This window comes from Cornus florida, unplaced genomic scaffold (genome assembly GCF_030987335.1).
Source record: "Cornus florida cultivar Cherokee Brave unplaced genomic scaffold, ASM3098733v1 CherokeeBrave_3.0.0_Hap2_Chr06, whole genome shotgun sequence".
Taxonomy (NCBI): Eukaryota; Viridiplantae; Streptophyta; class Magnoliopsida; order Cornales; family Cornaceae; genus Cornus; species Cornus florida.
The window spans coordinates 90,452,584-90,471,726 of NW_026775576.1; the positions used below are offsets into that span (position 1 = coordinate 90,452,584).

Below are 19,143 nucleotides of genomic sequence, written 5' to 3' on the forward strand. Positions count from 1 at the left end.
TATACACTGCTATATATGATGTATAAATTAAGATACACTGTCATGTCACTAATGTATAAAATTGTTATGTACTTTACACAACCTTTTTACATAGTCACATCAATATATTTCTTTTCTCCTTCCTCTTTCTCTAATAAAATCTCATTTTATTAAAGAATGAATCCTATAAAATAAGTTTATAAAAATTATGTGGAGTCCGAATATGACACTAGTTAGATGTTATTAGGGGATATATTTTTACACAAAAGATATAAAACAACCGTTGGAACTAAAAATATATAATCCAAAATTTTTATATAAATTTATTATGACACATTAGATTTACACAAAATAAAAATTAAAAAAAAAAAGAAAAAAAAAAAAACAAATCCCGCATTAATAACAAGATCATTGGAATTAAATAGCCCAACATGCATGCGATCTCCAAACATTTCACAAAAAATTAAAGAGGTTATTTCTTATACTTCTATTCATGTTTATTCATTAAAAAACTAGCTACAATACATTATACATATACATACATTTATGAAATATGTAAGTAGCTAGCATACATATATATATATATGTAGGAGGTGGTTTTAGATGGAAGTTGTAGTAGTGGCATATATGTATATATATATAGAGAGAGAGAGAGAGAGAGCTGAGCTTGATGGATGCATGGATGAGGATAGATTTGAGTTGGTGCAATTAACACTGCCTAGCTAGTGCAGAAGCAACGGTGTCTGAAACCCCTGCACCACCCATTGCCGAATCCCTCGTTCCTGCAGACAAGACCACAGTTGTGTCACTCAAGCACGGCCCTTTGAAATGATGGCTCTGAGACTCACATATCCTTGCCACCGCCGCCATTCGTGCCTCTTCTGTTCATCATCAATCACATACACACACACACCCACAAAAACACAAGCCAATTATTTAATCACTAATGTTAATCACAGCATGGTACGTAAAATCCAATTTAATGGATCAACATAGTGAGACATGCAAATATAGTGTCTTTCCATACATACATATAAACATACAAATATAGAGGGAGAGGAAATTAATAGTAGCTCACGAGCAATGAAAAGAAGTAGCAAGACGAGGGTGAAGCAGCAGAAGAACCGATTATTGGCCATGCCTACCACACACACAACTTGCTTATATATATATATATATATATATTCACACAGTACTTGGTGTATATATATATAGTATATGGATCTGTATCTACTAATTCTGCAAGTTTATAATATATAGTGATGTTTGCAAAGACTCGAGTTATATAAATACAGTAGTGTATGTGTGTATAAGAGTGACAACAGGTGTGGTTTGGTTGACACGTTTTGGAGACCATATCGACTCATTTGGGACACTTGTTGAGCCTATTTTGTTAGAAGTGGCCTTATGCATGCACGTGCATGTACACGTACACTTCACATGCAATCCGCAGAACAGATTAGCTCAAACTTTGGCCTTGTGGAGAGTTGGTTCACACCAGCCCTTCATTTCAATATTGATGTTTCTTTCTGCAATTTCCTACCTCTACCAAACTTGCCCTTATTGAATGTGCTGAAAACCTAAAGAGGAGTCGCCCACCGCGACTTTGAAACTTGTTATCCTTCGCTCCATCTTTAGTTGGGTTAATGACCGTTCTTGTTCTGTTGATGATGATCTCGTGGATTTCTTGGACTCATTGGGTTCTTAGGTCTCGTTTATGTTTTTGTATGAGGGATGTGTTCCCTTTTGAAAGCTCTTTCCGTTCTAATATACATTTACTTATATATATATATATATATTAATTGCTCATGTGTCAACCTAGTTGCACAAGGATCTTCTCCCGTGAGAAAGTATACATTTAGCAAGGTAAGAGAATTATATGAAAAGGGGTGATCATGAACAACAATAATATATAGTTGGGTATTTATTAAAAAATGGGTGGGAGTATTTTTAATATTTTTACAAAAAAATAGGGACATTTTTTAGATTCTTACAAAATTTGTAGGTAATTTTGTAAATAAACAAATTTCAGTAGGACAGTTGTGTGCACCCCCATTGAGCCCGCCCTTGGTGTGTGCTGCAAGTGGTACCCGCCAATGGACATTCGTAAAAACTCTTCCTTTATCTTGATACTAATAAAAATGAAGAGATGATGAGCGTTCCTTGGAGGACTTGAGGTATTGTAAAACCGTGTCCTAATGCATGTTATTTTTGATATTGTTAGCCTTTTTGTCCATTAATGAACCAACACGTAACAAGAACGAGAGGGTATCTATTTAAAAGAAATAACATGAACATAATAATATCACAATCACCATATCAAAATTAACAACTCAACAATGACCAATAATAATAATATGCTGTTACAAATTTTCTTATATAACAAAAAAGGATGATAACAACAATAATTCAATAATCACATGATACAAACCAACTGATATCCAGAAACTAAATAAAATACAATCATAAAATGTCCCATTAAAAATAGTCGTCATGCCCCATCAATGGTCTGCTTCAACAGTGCTACCAGGCAACAATCTCTCAACACCTGAAATGCAGACAAAAATAAGGGGTGAAAATGGAAAGCCAAGTAGGGGCAGAGCCAATTAAGGCCCAGGGGCACGTCCCCGCTCTCACTCTGCTCCAACTAACTATATATAAGTACATATTTTTAATATATATATATATATATGCTTACATGGTAATTTTAAATCATGCCCCTCTCAAATTTTCAAATTCTTTTAATTTCTTTTTGAAAAAAAAAAAAAAATCACATATATTCCTTCTTCAAATGTACATTATATTTTTCCTTTTCTAATTTTTGTTTCCTTTTTCAAAAAACTTCTTTTTTCGCTTATGTATAATTATGTATTTTTCTATTTTTTTTAAAGTTATTTCTTTTTATCGATGACATTTGTGATTGTATTTAATTAAAATATTATTAATTAATATTTTGATTTTTATATTTGTAACTATATTTTTTTTACGGTATTTATTTAGCATATTATTTTACAACTATTTTTTTCTTATTTGCCTTTTTGATTTAAAAAATATATATATATTGTCATATTTATTAATTTTTTTTTTTTTTTTTAACAAGTACATTGTGTCCCCTCTGAACTAAAATCCTGACTCCGCCGCCAAGTGATATCAATATGATTACACTTTATTTATATAGGCACTAAATAAACATAACGTAATCTCAATGGTAACAACCATTATTTAAACTCTAATAATCTAAATCTATCAATCATTTTATTTAATTTAAAAAATTTGACTGTCAAGATAACATTTACGATATCTACGAAGTTAAATTTGAATTAACTTCTTAACACTCCCCTTAATTCAAATTTTCAAACAACTTTAACAAATTTTAGGGTAAGTCTTCAAATTTATTCCACGCTCTCTGCTAGTGTTTCTTTTGAATCTTCTGCCAACAAATTTTTTTTTTTTTTAAGTTAAAGGGTAAGCATTTGAATTAATATGTAAAAGAATATAGAAGAAGTCCAAGTAGGACAACAGCAACTGCCAAAGGCAGAAAGCAAGCCCAAGGGCTCAATACAAGCAAGCTCAAAAAATAGTATGGAACACAATACTGATAGAGAAATGACGATTAGCAAAGCAGCAACCCTCAGTGAATAGCTTCTACAAATCCTCCACCTTATCAATTCTCCCCAAGTTATTTGCTCTTCTAAGGCTGATTGAGGCAAGCCTTTCTCTAATACATTTTTTTTTATCAAACTAATGATGACTGGGGCAGAGAATGAAGTGTTTCTAAAAGCTCCACGCTTTGTTTTGTTTGAAATTTCAGTCTTTTCAGGCTTGTCTTCCACTGGTTTCTTCTTTTATCTTTTGAATTCTCAATGCTTTTTCCAGAGTTATTTTTGCAGTGCATGAAACCACTTCTTTCTTCTCCTCCTCATCCCTGAGCTTAGAAAAATCAAGAGGATAAATATTGGTATCGATCAGACATTTTTAAAAACAATATTAATTTTTTATCTCCTTTGTACAACATGTATCTGTCATCTTCAAACATAACCAAACAACCTTTCTTGAGTAGCTGTCCCAAACTGATCAAATTTTGAGCCAAACCTGGAACATACAAACCTTATCAACCAATATTTTTACCAAAATTTATATTCATTGCAACGGTTCCTTTGCCTTGGACTTGCACCTTTTGTCGTTCCCCATACGCATCCGAAACTTTACAGATTCATCAAGTTTAACAAAAATAAATTTATCTCCTTTTATATGGTTACTACAACCACTGTCAAGATACTATATATTTTTTTTGTGTGGCATTGAGGCTAGATACGAATAGATTTTCATCATTAGCATTTTTATTTTTGACTTTTTCTTCATCAACTCTTTCCTCAGGAAAGTTAGCTTAATTTTTTAGATTAAACCAACATATACTTCACGGTGTAGAGAAATAACTGGCTTTCGAGGTTCTAAGCCTTTAATATTCACGATGTGATTTTAGCCCCACTTCACTCTGATGGTCGGTAGCACATTAAAATTATATCCTTGGGTAATATATACACAATAAAATTATATTTTTTACCGGAAAAATAATTGACTCAAGCTAGATTGTTACAGTATTTTAAAAAAATAAATAAATAAAGGCATTTGGCTCGGTTTGATTAGATGAAATTTAAACTGTTTAAGAGTTTCAATGACAGGTAAATTTTATTTTTAAAAAAGATAAACAAAATTATTAAATATAAATTATATAGACCAACTATCATATTTAATAAAGATAGGGACAATTCAGATAATACTAACCAAATAAATCATAAAATTTTATTTTTATTACTTTCATTCTACTTTCTTTTATTTTCATCTAATCAAATAAACACTTGGTAAAACTTCAATTTAGTTTTACTTTTCCAAATAAATGGGTCAAGGATGATACAAACTTCAGGAGAGTTTGATGTTATTTTTATTGAAGAGTGTCTCAATTCCTATGAATATATACCTATTATAAATCAGATAAAAGACCATTTTGGTAGGTTAAAACTGGATTGCAAGTGGGTGACGGTTAACATTTGATTAATCAGTTAATTGACTAGATGCTCTATTCAATTTGTCTTATGATTTATATAGTAGTGTTTTTTTTTTTCTTTTTTTTTGGAAAAGTGATAATACCCAATCACTTATTGAAAGAGTATGATTAATCTCTAACAAGAACAGAAAAGAAACTTTAATAGGAAGCCAATGCTACTGCTACCTTCAATTAAAAAGTCTGTCTTTATCTGTGTTACATGCATACACATTACTTCGCCCACACACACAAAACTATCACTAAAAAGAAGAAATGGTAAAATGGTAAAAGTGACCATTATAGGCTTGTAGCTTAGACGCGCAAGCTGTAGTATTTGGTTAATTTGCAAGAAAGAAGGTGGTGTCGTTTACCTGCGAGAGGGTGATCAGGACATATATGTGTTACAGGCTTACAGCTCAAATTAATCACATACGTAACACATATATGTCCTACGACGTATCATCAATGCAAAAAATTCCCTTCTCTCTATTTGGTTTTGTTACTCTGTTGTGCTTTGTGAGTTTGCATTGATATATATATACACACACATTCACATATATATATATATATATATATATCACAGTTCTTTAGAACCCTAATTTCTCAAATCCCAAAATTGAGTCCCCAAATCAAATTCACTCCTCTCAATATCGATTTGTCCTGGAATTATTAGCCGTCAATTTCTTCGCTTCCACCACCAGAGCCCTCCTTGGCTACCCACATAAAGTCAGCAGCACCATGATCCACATCACCAGGGTGGCCGGAACCACCAAGGTCCAGGTGGCACGAATCGAGAGGTGCCCAAAAACCGCCCTCCAGCACGAAGGTGCAGAACATCTTTGATTTTCTCCATCTGGTCTGCCGTGGACGCTTTCTTTGAAATTTTCTCTTCTTTGTCTTTGTTTTTTTTTTTTTTTTGTCTCTGGTCTCTTCTCTTTCCCACTCTACAATTTCCTTTTCCAGTTGCTTACTGTGATTTGGTTGTATGGTGACCAACATATGTACAGTAGATGGTCAGAGTTGAATTCAGTATATTATTTTAAAACGGCGTAGAATTGTGTAAGGGTAGATTGGTCTTTTACTTTTTCAGTACCGAAAGATGACGCAATGGGATAAAATGCAACAAAAACAAAAAGGTTTGTTGTAGTTCAGGTTTCTTGTAATTTTTTGACATTTTATCCTATGAACAATTAATTAAGATAAAGTGAACTATAACACAATAATAATTAAGAGAAAACAATGGCAACAATTGAATTAAAAAACTTGTGATTTTATTATTGCTGAAAGTTTTAATAAATTAAAAGGCACGATTGACTCTCAATTTTCAAGCTTCAAGTCACTCCTCTCTCTACAATATAATTGCTTTTGTCACATGCAAATTTGTCCCATATAATTAAAGTCCTCACATTATCTTGTCATCCAGCACACAAAATGAATTAAAAGATAAAACTAAAATAAGAATAAAACTACGGAGTATTTATAATTTGCCTATGTTTTATTTTATTTTTGCCTTTGTCCACCAATTATAAATTCTTTCGACCTTTAGTTTGATTTTTACTTTTTAGCGTGCTTGCGTTACTTTCTATGTATATAAGAATAATATTATTCAAATTACCACTAATATATATTTGTAATATTAATCAATGTAATCAGCTTATTACTTTTTGGCACTATGTTTAGAGTTAGTATTAATGCGATATAATTGTTAAATACCAAACAATTACTTTAGAGCAGTGATACTAAAAATACAGAGATCTATCTTAGATGACCAATAAAAAATAGTACGTCCGACAATTATTCGATATAAGAATTATTTTTCTTATTTTTAATAACCTATTTTCCTTATTTTTTAATAACCGATCCAAATTTTGAGAGTTGTTTGAAAACTAACATCTCTCGCAGTTTGTTAAAACACTTGCTACATATGATGTGTAAATTTTTTTTATATCCAACATTCGATTATGATAAACTGCCATTGTATAATATGGTTGCATCATATTTTGTCAAATGTGTTCAATGTCATAAATTGGAGGTGGCATAATTGTTACAACTAACAACCTATCAGCAGGGCTTTAACAAGGATATTAAAATGGCATACAACAACACATCATGATCAAAGTTTCAGTTGAAAAAGAAAAGATGAATAAGATTAAAAAAAAAAAAAAAAAGTTCAATTTTCTTCTTTCGGAGAAAAAGGTAAAGATTACCATAACATTAAAACATGCCACTATTACTAAACTAAGTAATTGAGATTAGCAAACTCATCACTGCTCAACTCCAGACTGTTGGAGAACTCCCCCCCAAAAAAATAATAATAATAAATAAATAAATAAATAAAACTGGTATGAAAATAGAGAGACAGACAGTGTGCAATGAGCAAGCATGTTTAAATGCTATATCCACCTGCAGACTTTAAGAGACAATCAAGAACATAGAAAACAATTCCACAAGACTTACACCATTTAAAATTATAAAAAGACCATTACCTAGTACCATAGAACCTATGCCAAGTGTTAGGCAGGAAGAAACAATCTTTGACAATATTTTACATAAAGTGCTGCACACATACTTGTTAGCTCAAGCTTTTACTGCAATGGCACAATGTGAACCTATATTAAAAATAACCTTATCAAATAAAGACAATGCTACTTGATAATACTTATCGTTCTGAATCAAAACATAGTGCATAGGGATATATAGAGATACCTAAAGTACAATATAATATTATAATAATTAAGTGTCGGGTCATAATTTTTTATGCTATATCAAAAGTGAAGCTCTTGTAACAATCAGGAATATTCTGAATGCGTCGAGGGTTGACAGAAAGCAATCAGCTGCCTCAAAAGATCACAAAATCTGTAAGTTCGTTCATAATTCATACGCATTGTGGTTAGGTACTAACTTCAATTGTTCTGAGCATCTGACTGAATGTTCAAAAGTTGGGAAAACACAATCCTAGAGACCTCGTTGATTGCAGCTTGGACCTGATAATCATCTGGCTCACTATTCCTTGCCCACACTGGTAATTGAGAGTTTAACCTAGTGTACTCACTCGCAGCAACCCTTGTCTTACTTGACGTGGCAAGAACTTTCTCCAGATCTGCCTGTGACAATGGCCTTGGTTCCTGCAAAAGAGAGTACAAAATGAACCAAAAATTTTAGTAAGACCTGGAATCCTGTAATATATGAGTAACAGCTCAAGGGTATGCTAATAAGTTTCACGCCTGCCTATTTGCAGTGGAGACATGCAACTATCGAGCAGGATGCAAGTAGAATGAGGTTTTAGAGTCTTCCAGATTGATGGCGACTTCTTAGGAGATGCATGGTAAGAGTAGAATGGGGTTTTAGAATCTTCCAAATTGATGTGGAGATTGTAGAGTATTATTGGGAGAGTTTGGATGATGCATGGTAAGAGTAGAATGGGGGTTTTAGAGCCTTCCACGTTGGTGTGGAAATTGTAGAATATTGTTAGGAGAGTTTGAAGATTTTAGAATGTTGGAGTGATTGTAGATAATTGTAGAGGGTAGAGACAATTCTGGAAAGATTAGAAAGAATATGTGGAGAGTTCGGAGCTAGGATGGCTATAAATAGGATTAGAGTTTTATTTGTAAACAAGAAGCTTCATAGCAAGAGTGAGGAGCTACAAGGATGAGGGTGAGAAATTTGCTTAAGAAGAAATAGAAGTATTCTTGAGGGACAAGTTTAGATGGTACCAAATACTTTATCAAGGTACACCAACTAACAAACACACATACACAAAAACAGAAAGCCACAATTAAATCAAAATTAACCATCAAAATTAACCATCAAGTTCAGACCCGAAATAGAGAAAGATGATCGTAGGGATCATCGAAGCGATCATAAACCAGTTCAGATCATGGTAGTTTGTGTAAAAGAACAAAGCATACCAAGAAAGCTCACAATGATAACAAAAGCAAACGTGAGACGACGATTATCCATTTGCTATGTTGAATAGAGTTGACAGGGGAGAAACTTCGGCAAGACACACACGGCGCATGCAATGAGGTATACATATATATAGAGGAGGGAAATTAAGGTAGGAAAATGATATTTTTGACGACTTCTTTGTAATGCTATTGGTCACCTAAACACGTTTATTTAATATTAATATATAAGGAAAAAAAATAGAGTTTCACAATTCCTCCATCTCTGGTGGCCCACCTTTTTTAAAAATCACCATAGCGTTATTACTCTACCACCGGCAACACCTATTTCACAGACCTATTTTACGGGACGACAAATTTGTATCTGGGGGGAGGTGTTAGCATGGTGATTGGGACTCCATTATCCCTCTGCATCAAAGATGGGTTGCAGCATACTAATTAGGATCACAGTTTCCAAAACTGGTGTCATATGCAATCTTTCTGATCATTGTCTTATTGTTAAGTGGTAGGGTTTGCTTAACGTAGCATGATATCAAACAGTGAAGAAAAAAATCAAAACTAATTAGTGCAACATAGAAAACGATAAGAATACTAACAGGAGATGAATTCCCATTCTTCTCAGCATTAAGTAGGTCTCTGATGGGAAAATAGGCTGCTTTCTTGCAAAGTTCAAGAAGATCTGATCCAGTATACCCATCACATACACCGGCTATGTGATCATAGTCTATGTCCTCTTCCACCTTCTCACCCTTCAAAATCACCTTCAGTATCTCAACTCTCTCTCTGCGGTCGGGTATCCCGATCTCAAAAGCCTGAGGAAGACGTCGAAGTATTGCCTCATCCAGTTCTGATGGGCGATTAGTTGCAGCAAGAACCATCACCCGAGCATTCTCTGCAACAAAATAAATCACCGTAACCAAAAGCTTTGTCCCAACTAGGTTAACTAGAGAACAAAAGAAACAATTTCACCATCATACAAGATCCATTATTCAGTATGTGATTTAAACAGTATGACAATCAGACAGCCACTTTAGAGAGGAAACAAGTCCAGTTCATAGATGAACAGTAAATAGAACACTATGACTGCCTTTCAGAGAGTGAATAACTCACGGTCTGTGGTAAAACCATCCCATAAAGCCATGAACTCTGTCTTCATGTTTGCTAATGCTTCATGGTCTGTTGTGCGTCGCTGACCCAAAAAACTATCAACTTCATCAATGAATATAATAGCAGGTTGGAGCTTATAAGCCAAGCTAAAGACAGCAGCAACTGCAAAAAAGATCTGTATTATTAACAATTAAGTATATATTAAATATAAGCAGAAGCAGTACCTGGGACACTAAGCAATTTATGATCCACATTTGATGCACACATAACAATCCATCTTCCACAAGTACAAAATTATAAGATTTATTTAGGTGAAAAGAATGATTACTTGTATATTTTTCTAAAATCTTATTGTTTAGATTTTGATTTGACTTGAAATTGAATACCCTTCTACATCTCAAACACAAGAAGATGCTAGATGTGGTATATAATAGTTGCTAAGCTTAGTAAGGTATCAATTATATTTCTTTTCTGTTTTATGAGATGAAAGTGCTGTATGAGACATTCATTACTCATCTGCAAGATTATGGACTAAAACAATAACTCCTCATTTTTTAATTGTAGTATAGGGAATGTGGCAATACAGGGATAGAGAAGTGGATAAAATGTGACGATGAAATAAAAAAGATTTCAATCTATTCTTTTTTCTGGGATATTTTATTTATTCATTTTGGATAGGTAAATATTTATACACACAACCACAAATGCACAATCTAGGGCTCAAACCCTCACCACCCCTTTGGGGGAAGAGGTTACACCACCTATGCCAATGGTCCGGTGGTTCTTTTCTCTGATTTTGGTAGGTAGAATTTTATGATTTTAATCTAGCATTTTAAGAAAAATTTCCACCACTTTTCAAATTTAAAATTTGACCTCACTTTCTTCAGAGATTTTAGGGAGGTCAAATATTCATAAACCCCACGACTTAAAAATATTATGGATTCACCCTTCCTTTTTAAAAATTTCAGTAAGGGCAGCTAGAGCCCATGTGGCTCTGCCATTGCATCCCGGAGACAAAAATATATAAATAAGATTGATAATGTATATCTAGTGTTTAATATTTTGGTTCAACTAAAGTATGAGTACATATATTCATGCTAATGCTGCATTCTGGTTTAATACAGATATAACTGTAATTATTTAGTTAGGACTCTACTCTCACTGTCACATCCTTAAATTTCCTTCATTCAATAGCAATTAGCAAATGCACCACTTCCACTTTCAGACTCCTCATCATGAAAATACCTCAAAAGTAAAAGCATGCCACCTCTGTGACCCAAACATATAATCCTCCATCCAGATAACTTATGTTCAAGGTGACAGAAAAAACAAGGAGAATGACTCAAATAAGGGACATGTTCATAAACTTGCAACCATGAATACAGCAACCATGTTTATGCACCAATATTTGCTGCCTTATGCTAGATCTCTCCTCATCAAGTTCTGAAATCTATTTGATAAGCACTGAAATGTTAATACATTTCAGCCCTTAACTTGAATATTTTATTCTCTTAGTAATAGTTTTATTTGTGATTTTATGTTGTTTTAGTGTTTTTCTTATTTTCAGGCCCTTAATTATGAAGTCAATTAAAACCATGGGTTTTGTGCTTTAAAGATGATATCCAAGAGATTAGGGAAAGATCACATTCATTGGGCTGAGCTATGATAGTTCAATTAGATTTGGAGAAGAGCCCAAAAGAAGTCACAAGTTCATGAGAATGGAAACAAGAAGAAAAGGAAGAATCCTTCTCCAACTAGGAAATTCTTTCTTGATTTGGAAACTGGACCTGTTTTGGTATTCCGGCTGTATCTCCTTCTGTGAGTGTCAAAATGGCTCAAATTCAGCGCGGTTGAAGAGAAATTCGAAGCTCTACAACTTTGTATTTCACGAAAATTTCATGAAAAGGAAGTTTACTATGTCAAAACTGGGCCGTAAGACAACACGAATTTTAGAGTCCGAGTTTGGCAAATTTCCTATTTCCTATTCTGTTTTGGAGTGATTTCAAGGGCTATAAAAATAGGGTTTTCTTCACAACTAGAGGAAGAAAGGATAGGATTGATAGTATAGTTTAGAGACTTTCTTCAGAGTTAAAGAGGAGTTTTCAAAGACAATATCAAGCAAGAGAAGATGAAGATGGAGGTTTCCACATCCATGAAGTCTTCTTCCTTCTCCATGAGCAACTAAATTCTTTCTAAGGGATTGAAATAACCTAATCTTAACTCCAATAGTTTAGTTATTTATTTTATTGGGATTATTTATTGGAAGATGATTGCATGATTAAGGGCAAAACAATGGTTGTACCTTGATTTTGGGATTTAATGCTTAAATTCAATTATATTTGATATCTTACCTTGTCTTAGGAAGAAGGATTTATAATTGATCTCAACCTCTCTATTTTCTATGATTATAGGGTAGGTTTATCATGCAATGGTGCTTAATGATCATATGTTTAGGGGTTTGATAGGACATGCTAAGGGAGGATAGGTCGTACTACACCCTTAGTTTAATGTAGTTAGGTAGACGATCCATGCTAACCGAAGATGGGTTATGCTTGGCCCTAGACATATGAGTTTTCTTTATAAATTATGTTATGTGCTTGTAGCCATACATCTTCAGATCATACAAAATATCCTAATAATATGTCTAATTTACCATTGGAGGGCGGATTAGTGGTGAAGTCAATACCTTAGACTCTCTATCTCTTGATCTCTCCAATTACTTAGTTTAAGTTAGATTTAAATAATTAGTTAAATTAAAATTTAAAACTTCTCTTTCGAATTAAATTAGAAATAATCCTAGTATCTTGACAGCATAACTGCCGCAGTCCTTAAGGTTCGACACCCTCAATATAGCCCTATCCTGCAAGGATTCGTACTATTGCGAGTGGTTTATCATTGAAGAAAACACACATCAGCCACACTTTGTATAAGATAATAAAATAGTCCATATCATTATTAAATGATTAATGCCCTTCATTGTATAACATTATAAAGTAACCCATATCATTGAAGTTATTAACATTTTTCAAAAACCATACTTTTTAAGTTTCTATTATTATTAAAATACTTGTATAATTAGTTTCAGCTTTTGTTGGCTAATTTGTCACATGGAAATCAAATATCAACGATCAAATCAGCCTAAGCTGCAAAGGTTATTGTAAACACTATGATGTTATGTAATTAAAAAGAATCTGCATGAAACAAGAATATTATGAACTGAATCATTATTTAGAGTTGTAAATTGTATTATAAATAGACATATATATATACACGCGCACGCACTGATTGGTGACAAAAATTAACTGAAAGAATGACAAAAGCACAAAATTCAAGTCCTGAAGCCCATATCAGTCGAAGCACATAATTTAAAAGACAAAACAATTTAAAGAGATAACTTCAATCCAAGACCAAAACTGTAAGTACGATCTATACTGACCAAGTTTTTGTGCATCACCAAACCATTTGCTCATTAGGTTTGATACCCTCAAATTAATGAAAACAGCTCCAGACTCTTTCGCAATAGCTTTAGCAAGCATGGTCTTTCCTGTGCCGGGTGGTCCATATAACAACACCCCTTTTTGGGGACTGAGAAGCTTCCCATGTGAAAATAGCTCAGGCCTTCGTAGCGGAAGAATTACCAATTCATATAATGCTTGCTTAATGGTTTCCAGTCCTCCAATAGAGTCAAATTCCACATCAATGTGGCTTGGATTTATGACATCACAAGCTATAACATCCTGTTGGTCATTAAAGGACACAGCTCCAGTTCAGCAAACAACAACTATCTATTTGACATTTTATTGCATTATATTCCCAAACTTTAGTATAGAAAGTAAAATTCTGAACCTTTCATGTAAAAGGGAATAAATTCTCCATGTAAAACGACGTATAAAAAGCGCACCAATTGTCACTTAAATCAATGATCAGATTATTAAATGAAAAGCACCTACAGCCCTTCATTAGACTGAAGGTTTAACTGCAATTTAGATACCGATGCTCAAACAGAAATAAACCCTATAACTGCATCATTTGAAGCCTAGAATCACTTGAATGAGCTGGTATCAAATTCAACCTCAATAACATGCTAACACATCCAAAGGACTGCATACCATTCAACTTCAAACCTTATAAAAACAGAATAATTTTTTTTTTTTTAAAAAAAAAAAAAAAAAACATAACCTTTTGTGCATAACAAGTGAGAAATACAAGTATACAACTGTGTACATTCAATCACATGTTCAGAGGACTGTATATCATTCAAACTCAAACCTTGTAATAAGTAAAAACCATAACTTTGTGTGCATAACAATTGAGTGATGTAAGTATACCACTGTGTGTGTATGCATTCATAAAAAAATGTTTATTGTTTGATCATAGTTCCAATTGCATATGTGCAAATCGCTAGCTACTTGGCCGCTGAAAATTTCCCAGAAATTGTTTTACCACAAAACAAACAAAGGGTTTATGCAGTTGACACTAATCCAAAATACCCATGTAGGGAAAACAACATCCATCGCAGAGACCATACAATAACATCAAACAGATGGGAATAAAATAACAGATTTTTGTTTTTAACAGTGAGAATTTAAAACAAAACATCAATTGGGGGTTTAAGAAGTGAACAAAAAGATTGATTGATTCAGATTTAGGAGATAAAAGCGATTGATTGGAGAAATAGACTAGATGAAAGCTAGTACCTCGTAGGGATTGGTCTGGATGAGTGGTCGACCCAAACGCTTGGAGATTTCCTTCTTGTGCTCAAGAGCTTTCTTGGAGGCCTCGCGGTTGGGGTCCAGGTGTCGAAGACCGGCGAACAACACCAGGCAGCTCAAGGCGGCGCTAGCGGCGTACAAAACCAGTTCTTGCAAGAATTTTGACTCTGTTGGACCCTTCATTGCGCTCCCTCTTCCTCTTCCTCTTCCGATATTGATTTTATATCACCGACCTATGTCTATGTTTTCTTTGTTAAAAATTGCTACTGTATAACCAACCCTTCGATCCTCGAAATTTTGGGTTTCCGATATATAGTAAAAATAAAATTCTCTTTTACTTTATATCCCCTTCTTTACTTGCATTCCTTTTTCTTTTGCCAACAAGGGAGAATATATGTGTGTGTGTATATATAATTATTAATCTGATTTAATAATAATTTCATCAAAATATAATGTTTACACATTATGCATATATAATATTTTCATATTATTAAAATGATTTTTCCTCATTTTTCTTTTTTTATTTCTTTCTCTCTTTTATTTTTATTTTTTATCTCATGTTTTATTTATTTATTTTTTTTATCAAATAGTCAAAACTCTAATTTTTCTTCTCCTTTTTTGCCCACACTTAATTTTTTTTATGGTCCATTCTTATATGTTTTCCCAATCTTTGTTTGATCATTCCTTTAGATATTTTATAAAATAAAATAAAATATTTATCTCGATTCAATCAGATTATTGAATCGATATAAATATATATATATATATATATATTTAAAAAAATTCACAGACACGTAGACAGAAAATAGATACCATATAGAATTTTGGATTTTCTTATATTTTTACTTCCTTGTACGATGATGATGAAAGTTTTCTTCTTGTTTAGCAAGAAAATAGATGGATTACTTTGCGGTTCACCCTTTAGTGACAGAGATTGGGCCTCATCATTTTGGGCTCTGTATTTTTAATTTTATAGACTGTTTTGTGGCCTATTGGGGCTTTAATTTCCCTACTTTTGTTGGCCTTTGGCTTTGGGACTTTACTCTGTGTGCCCATCCCCAATGTAAATATTTACTACATTTATATAATTTGTTTGAATTTTTGGGAAAAAGAAAAAGAAAAGAGTTGGTTTGAAAGAGGAGATTGTCAAACTACAAAAATACCCTTCATTGCATTTACTCGTACACTTCGGCAGCATAGCCATTCTTGCGTCGACTATCATAATTCCTTCCTTTATTTAACCCCAAGGAGACAGCTAACAACATGCTATCACTTTATTTTTTGAGGGTCCAGAGTTTGAATCTTTTTTAGATCACTTTCACATAATTCTTTTGATAAGCACCGATTTTAGTTCAGTTTGGTTTCACGATTTTTTTTTTTGTACACCCCTAGGTGTTGATGGAAGGCAGTGGTGCTAGTAATGGAAGGCGTCAGTGGCGTAAGAGATGTGAAAGGCAGTGGTGGTAGCAATGGTGTGGTAGTGGTGGTGGTGAAAGGTAGTGAAGGTGACGACAATGGCGGAATTCGGTGGAGGTGACGACAATGTGGTAGTGGTGGTGGCGGAGTGCGGCAGCGGTGAGGGTGACGGTGGTAGTGGCAATGAGAGTAGTGGAAGGCAATGGAGGTTGCAGTGGTTGAAGGTGGTAATGGTAGTGGTGGAAATTGGTGGTGGTGACAGTGGTGGAAGGCATTATAGGCAGCAGTGGTGTGGTGGCTGAAGGCAACAATAATGATAGAGGTGGCAATGGTGAAAGGCAATAGAGGTGGCGGTGGTGAAAGATAGTGGTGGTTATGGTGGAAAGTGGTGGTAGTAGTGGTGGTGTTTTTAGACTTAAAATATGAGAGTTTTTTGGAAACTTGATTTTATAAAAAAAATTACTTGGGAATGGAATGGTCATTTCATAAGTTTAGTTGTGGAATGGATTTTCATTCTAATGGAATGGTCATTCTCACTTTAAATTGCATATCGAACAAAAGAATGGTTGGTATAGATGTTTTATTCTATTCCTGCACGCTAAACGCAACGTAAAAGAAATAAAACATTCCATTCATGCACGCTAAACGAAGCGTAAAAGAAATGAAACGTTTAACCCCAACTTTATAAATAAATAAGTTTTTTTAATTTTTATTTTTTTTTTATTTATTTTTTTTTTTAATACCATAACTATCCTTTCAAATATGATAAGATCTTTTTGTCTCCTCATCTCTCCCCAATAAAACTTTTTGGTCCCCACCGTTTTTTCGTTAACCCTTATTTTTCACTTGCTTCTAGCCTCTCTCGGCTCTTTCTCTACTTTGTATTTGATATTGTTACCATGGGAAGCTTTGAAGTACTATCAAACTTAATGGGCCATTAAATTCCTTAGATGCTAATAGTGGTATTTTTTATTTTATTTTTCTTTCTGTGTTGTATGCTTAAAAGCCTTAATGATTAAAACAATAAAATCAAAAGAATAAGGATTTTGTGAACCCCCACCCAAAAAATAATAATAATAGTAATAATATATATATATAAGTAGTATTGGAAGTGATAAAGATAGATTGAATTAGGGTATTTTAACAATATGGATAAAAAGGGTTGATTAGGTTTAAACAGTGATAACAAAAGTTCAAATTCAAAAGGATATATTAACTTCCTAGAAAATCTCCTTGATCTTAACAACTCTTAACAAATGACGTCTACATGCTATAAGAGTATAGTTCTGTCAAACCAAGGAGGTACGCAAGTATAAAATAATATATTTCCTACTTAAATTTTAGGGGTGCACACGGTTCGATTCGGTACGAATCCTGTTGGAACTGGAACCAATCTAAACGGTTCCTAAAAAATGGAACCGGAACCGGAACCGTGAGCTGTGGACCCATTGACCAAACTGAGACCGGAAGGAAAGGCTGAGAGGAGAGACGAAGATTTGAGTAGAAGTGATTGAATCAGAGGCTGAGACAGCCAAGTAATTTCGCCTCAACTCTTGCTAGAAAATGTTGTCGATTTTCGAGCACCACCTCCATCTCCGATCGACTCCAGTCGTCGATCATCGGTCACAAACGTCGATGTTGTCACCGATTTTCTCAAACACTCTCTCCGCGTTCCGGACCTCATTTTACCGGATCGAGTCTTCCTTCGCAAAATCGACAAAAAAACCCTCCTAAAATTGACTTAATTAAATCAGAGACTGAAAGGAGAGGTTGAGACAGAGACCGATCTGAACAATCCGACTGAATCCAATAAATCAAAGGCTGAGAGGAGAATCGAGAGTAGCGAGTCCAGTGACTCAGTGAGAGGGACGAGAGGCTGAGAGGAAAGGAGAGGGCCGGAGGCTGAGAGGATAGGAAACTGGAAATGCAAGGCTGAGAGGAACCGCCTAGTGAGTTTGAAAGGTTTGGTAAAGTGGTGAACCTAAAACTTAGGTTTAGGTTTTGAGAGTTACAAGACTTTTGTCATTTGTGATTTTAATCTGAATTCTGAAATAAATATGTGGATCAGTGGATGTGGTCACTTTGAAACTTACAGGCTAGACACGGCCTAGTCGCCCACAGCCCACAACTAGAATTATATATATATATATATATATATATATATATATATATATATATATATATATATTACGGTTCGGTTCCGGAACTGGAACAGTGAGATGGAACCGGAATCGAACTGAATCTAAATAGTTCCTTATTTTAGGACCCAGAACCAGAACCGGAACCGTGAGAACCGGAACCGAATCTAAACGGTTCCTTGTTTTAAGAACTAGAACCGGAACCGAAAGAACCGAAAATTCGGTTCTAATTCTTACGGTTCCAGTTCCACGGTTCTTTTGTGCACCCCTATTAAATTTCGATGGTTCCATCACTGACTTGATACAAGTGTCGACAACAGTCATCATCTCTCTTTGTTGCACGAAACGACGTGGGATCGGGTCATTTATTCATCAACAGTTGGCGCCGTCTGTGGGAACGATAAGTTTCCTGAAGAAAGTATAATTCATGCATGATCCAGTCTTTTTACTCCATCTCTAAAATCTTTAATGGCGAAATTATTATTCACTTCAATAGTTGATGTTCACTTTGACACAAACACATGAATAATGCACGCATCAAACAACCACAATAGTGGTGGGGGCAAAATATGATCCTAAAATAGCTTGAGATCACACTCCAATTTGGGCTGGGCAGAGTGTATCACTTTGTTGTTCATAACAGTTTTTGCATTCTTCAACTCCAAGATTCCTAAACAAGCCAAGGAATTCCAAAGACCCCTTTCCAAAAAGGGCTAAGGAATTCTAGAATTTAATCTGCCATCAGGTATGATTGTTAAGTTCCCTATTTAATTTATTGCAATAATCTTGGTTTATACATATTAATTATTAAATGAAAATCCAACAATTGTTAGGTGATCTAT

At 34.1% G+C, this 19,143-nt stretch overlaps 1 protein-coding gene and 1 pseudogene across 1 annotated transcript; both read right to left on the reverse strand.

Moving 5' to 3' along the window:
- Nucleotides 1–697: 697 nt before the first annotated feature.
- LOC132314563 (defensin-like protein 1) lies at nt 698–849 on the reverse strand (annotated as a pseudogene).
- A 6,642-nt stretch (nt 850–7,491) lies between these two features.
- On the reverse strand, nt 7,492–15,067 carry LOC132312795 (uncharacterized). Its single transcript, XM_059811301.1, has 5 exons — nt 14,733–15,067; nt 13,472–13,772; nt 10,039–10,197; nt 9,525–9,820; nt 7,492–8,148 (listed from the first exon to the last, which is right to left on the reverse strand). The coding sequence occupies exons 1-5, from the start codon at nt 14,928–14,930 to the stop codon at nt 7,927–7,929; spliced, it is 1,176 nt and encodes a 391-aa protein (XP_059667284.1). The 5' UTR covers nt 14,931–15,067; the 3' UTR covers nt 7,492–7,926.
- Nucleotides 15,068–19,143: the final 4,076 nt, after the last annotated feature.

What these genes read in the sequence shown, in the direction of transcription:
- LOC132312795 (XM_059811301.1), bottom strand. Translation starts at nt 14,930, where the DNA reads ATGAAGGGTCCAACAGAGTCAAAATTCTTGCAAGAACTGGTTTTGTAC. An exon ending in TGGTGATGCACAAAAACTTG is followed by an intron (nt 10,198 to 13,471) that starts GTCAGTATAGAT and finishes TCTTTTTTGCAG; the next exon opens with TTGCTGCTGTCTTTAGCTTG. An exon ending in GGATGGTTTTACCACAGACC is followed by an intron (nt 9,821 to 10,038) that starts GTGAGTTATTCA and finishes ATTTTGTTGCAG; the next exon opens with AGAATGCTCGGGTGATGGTT.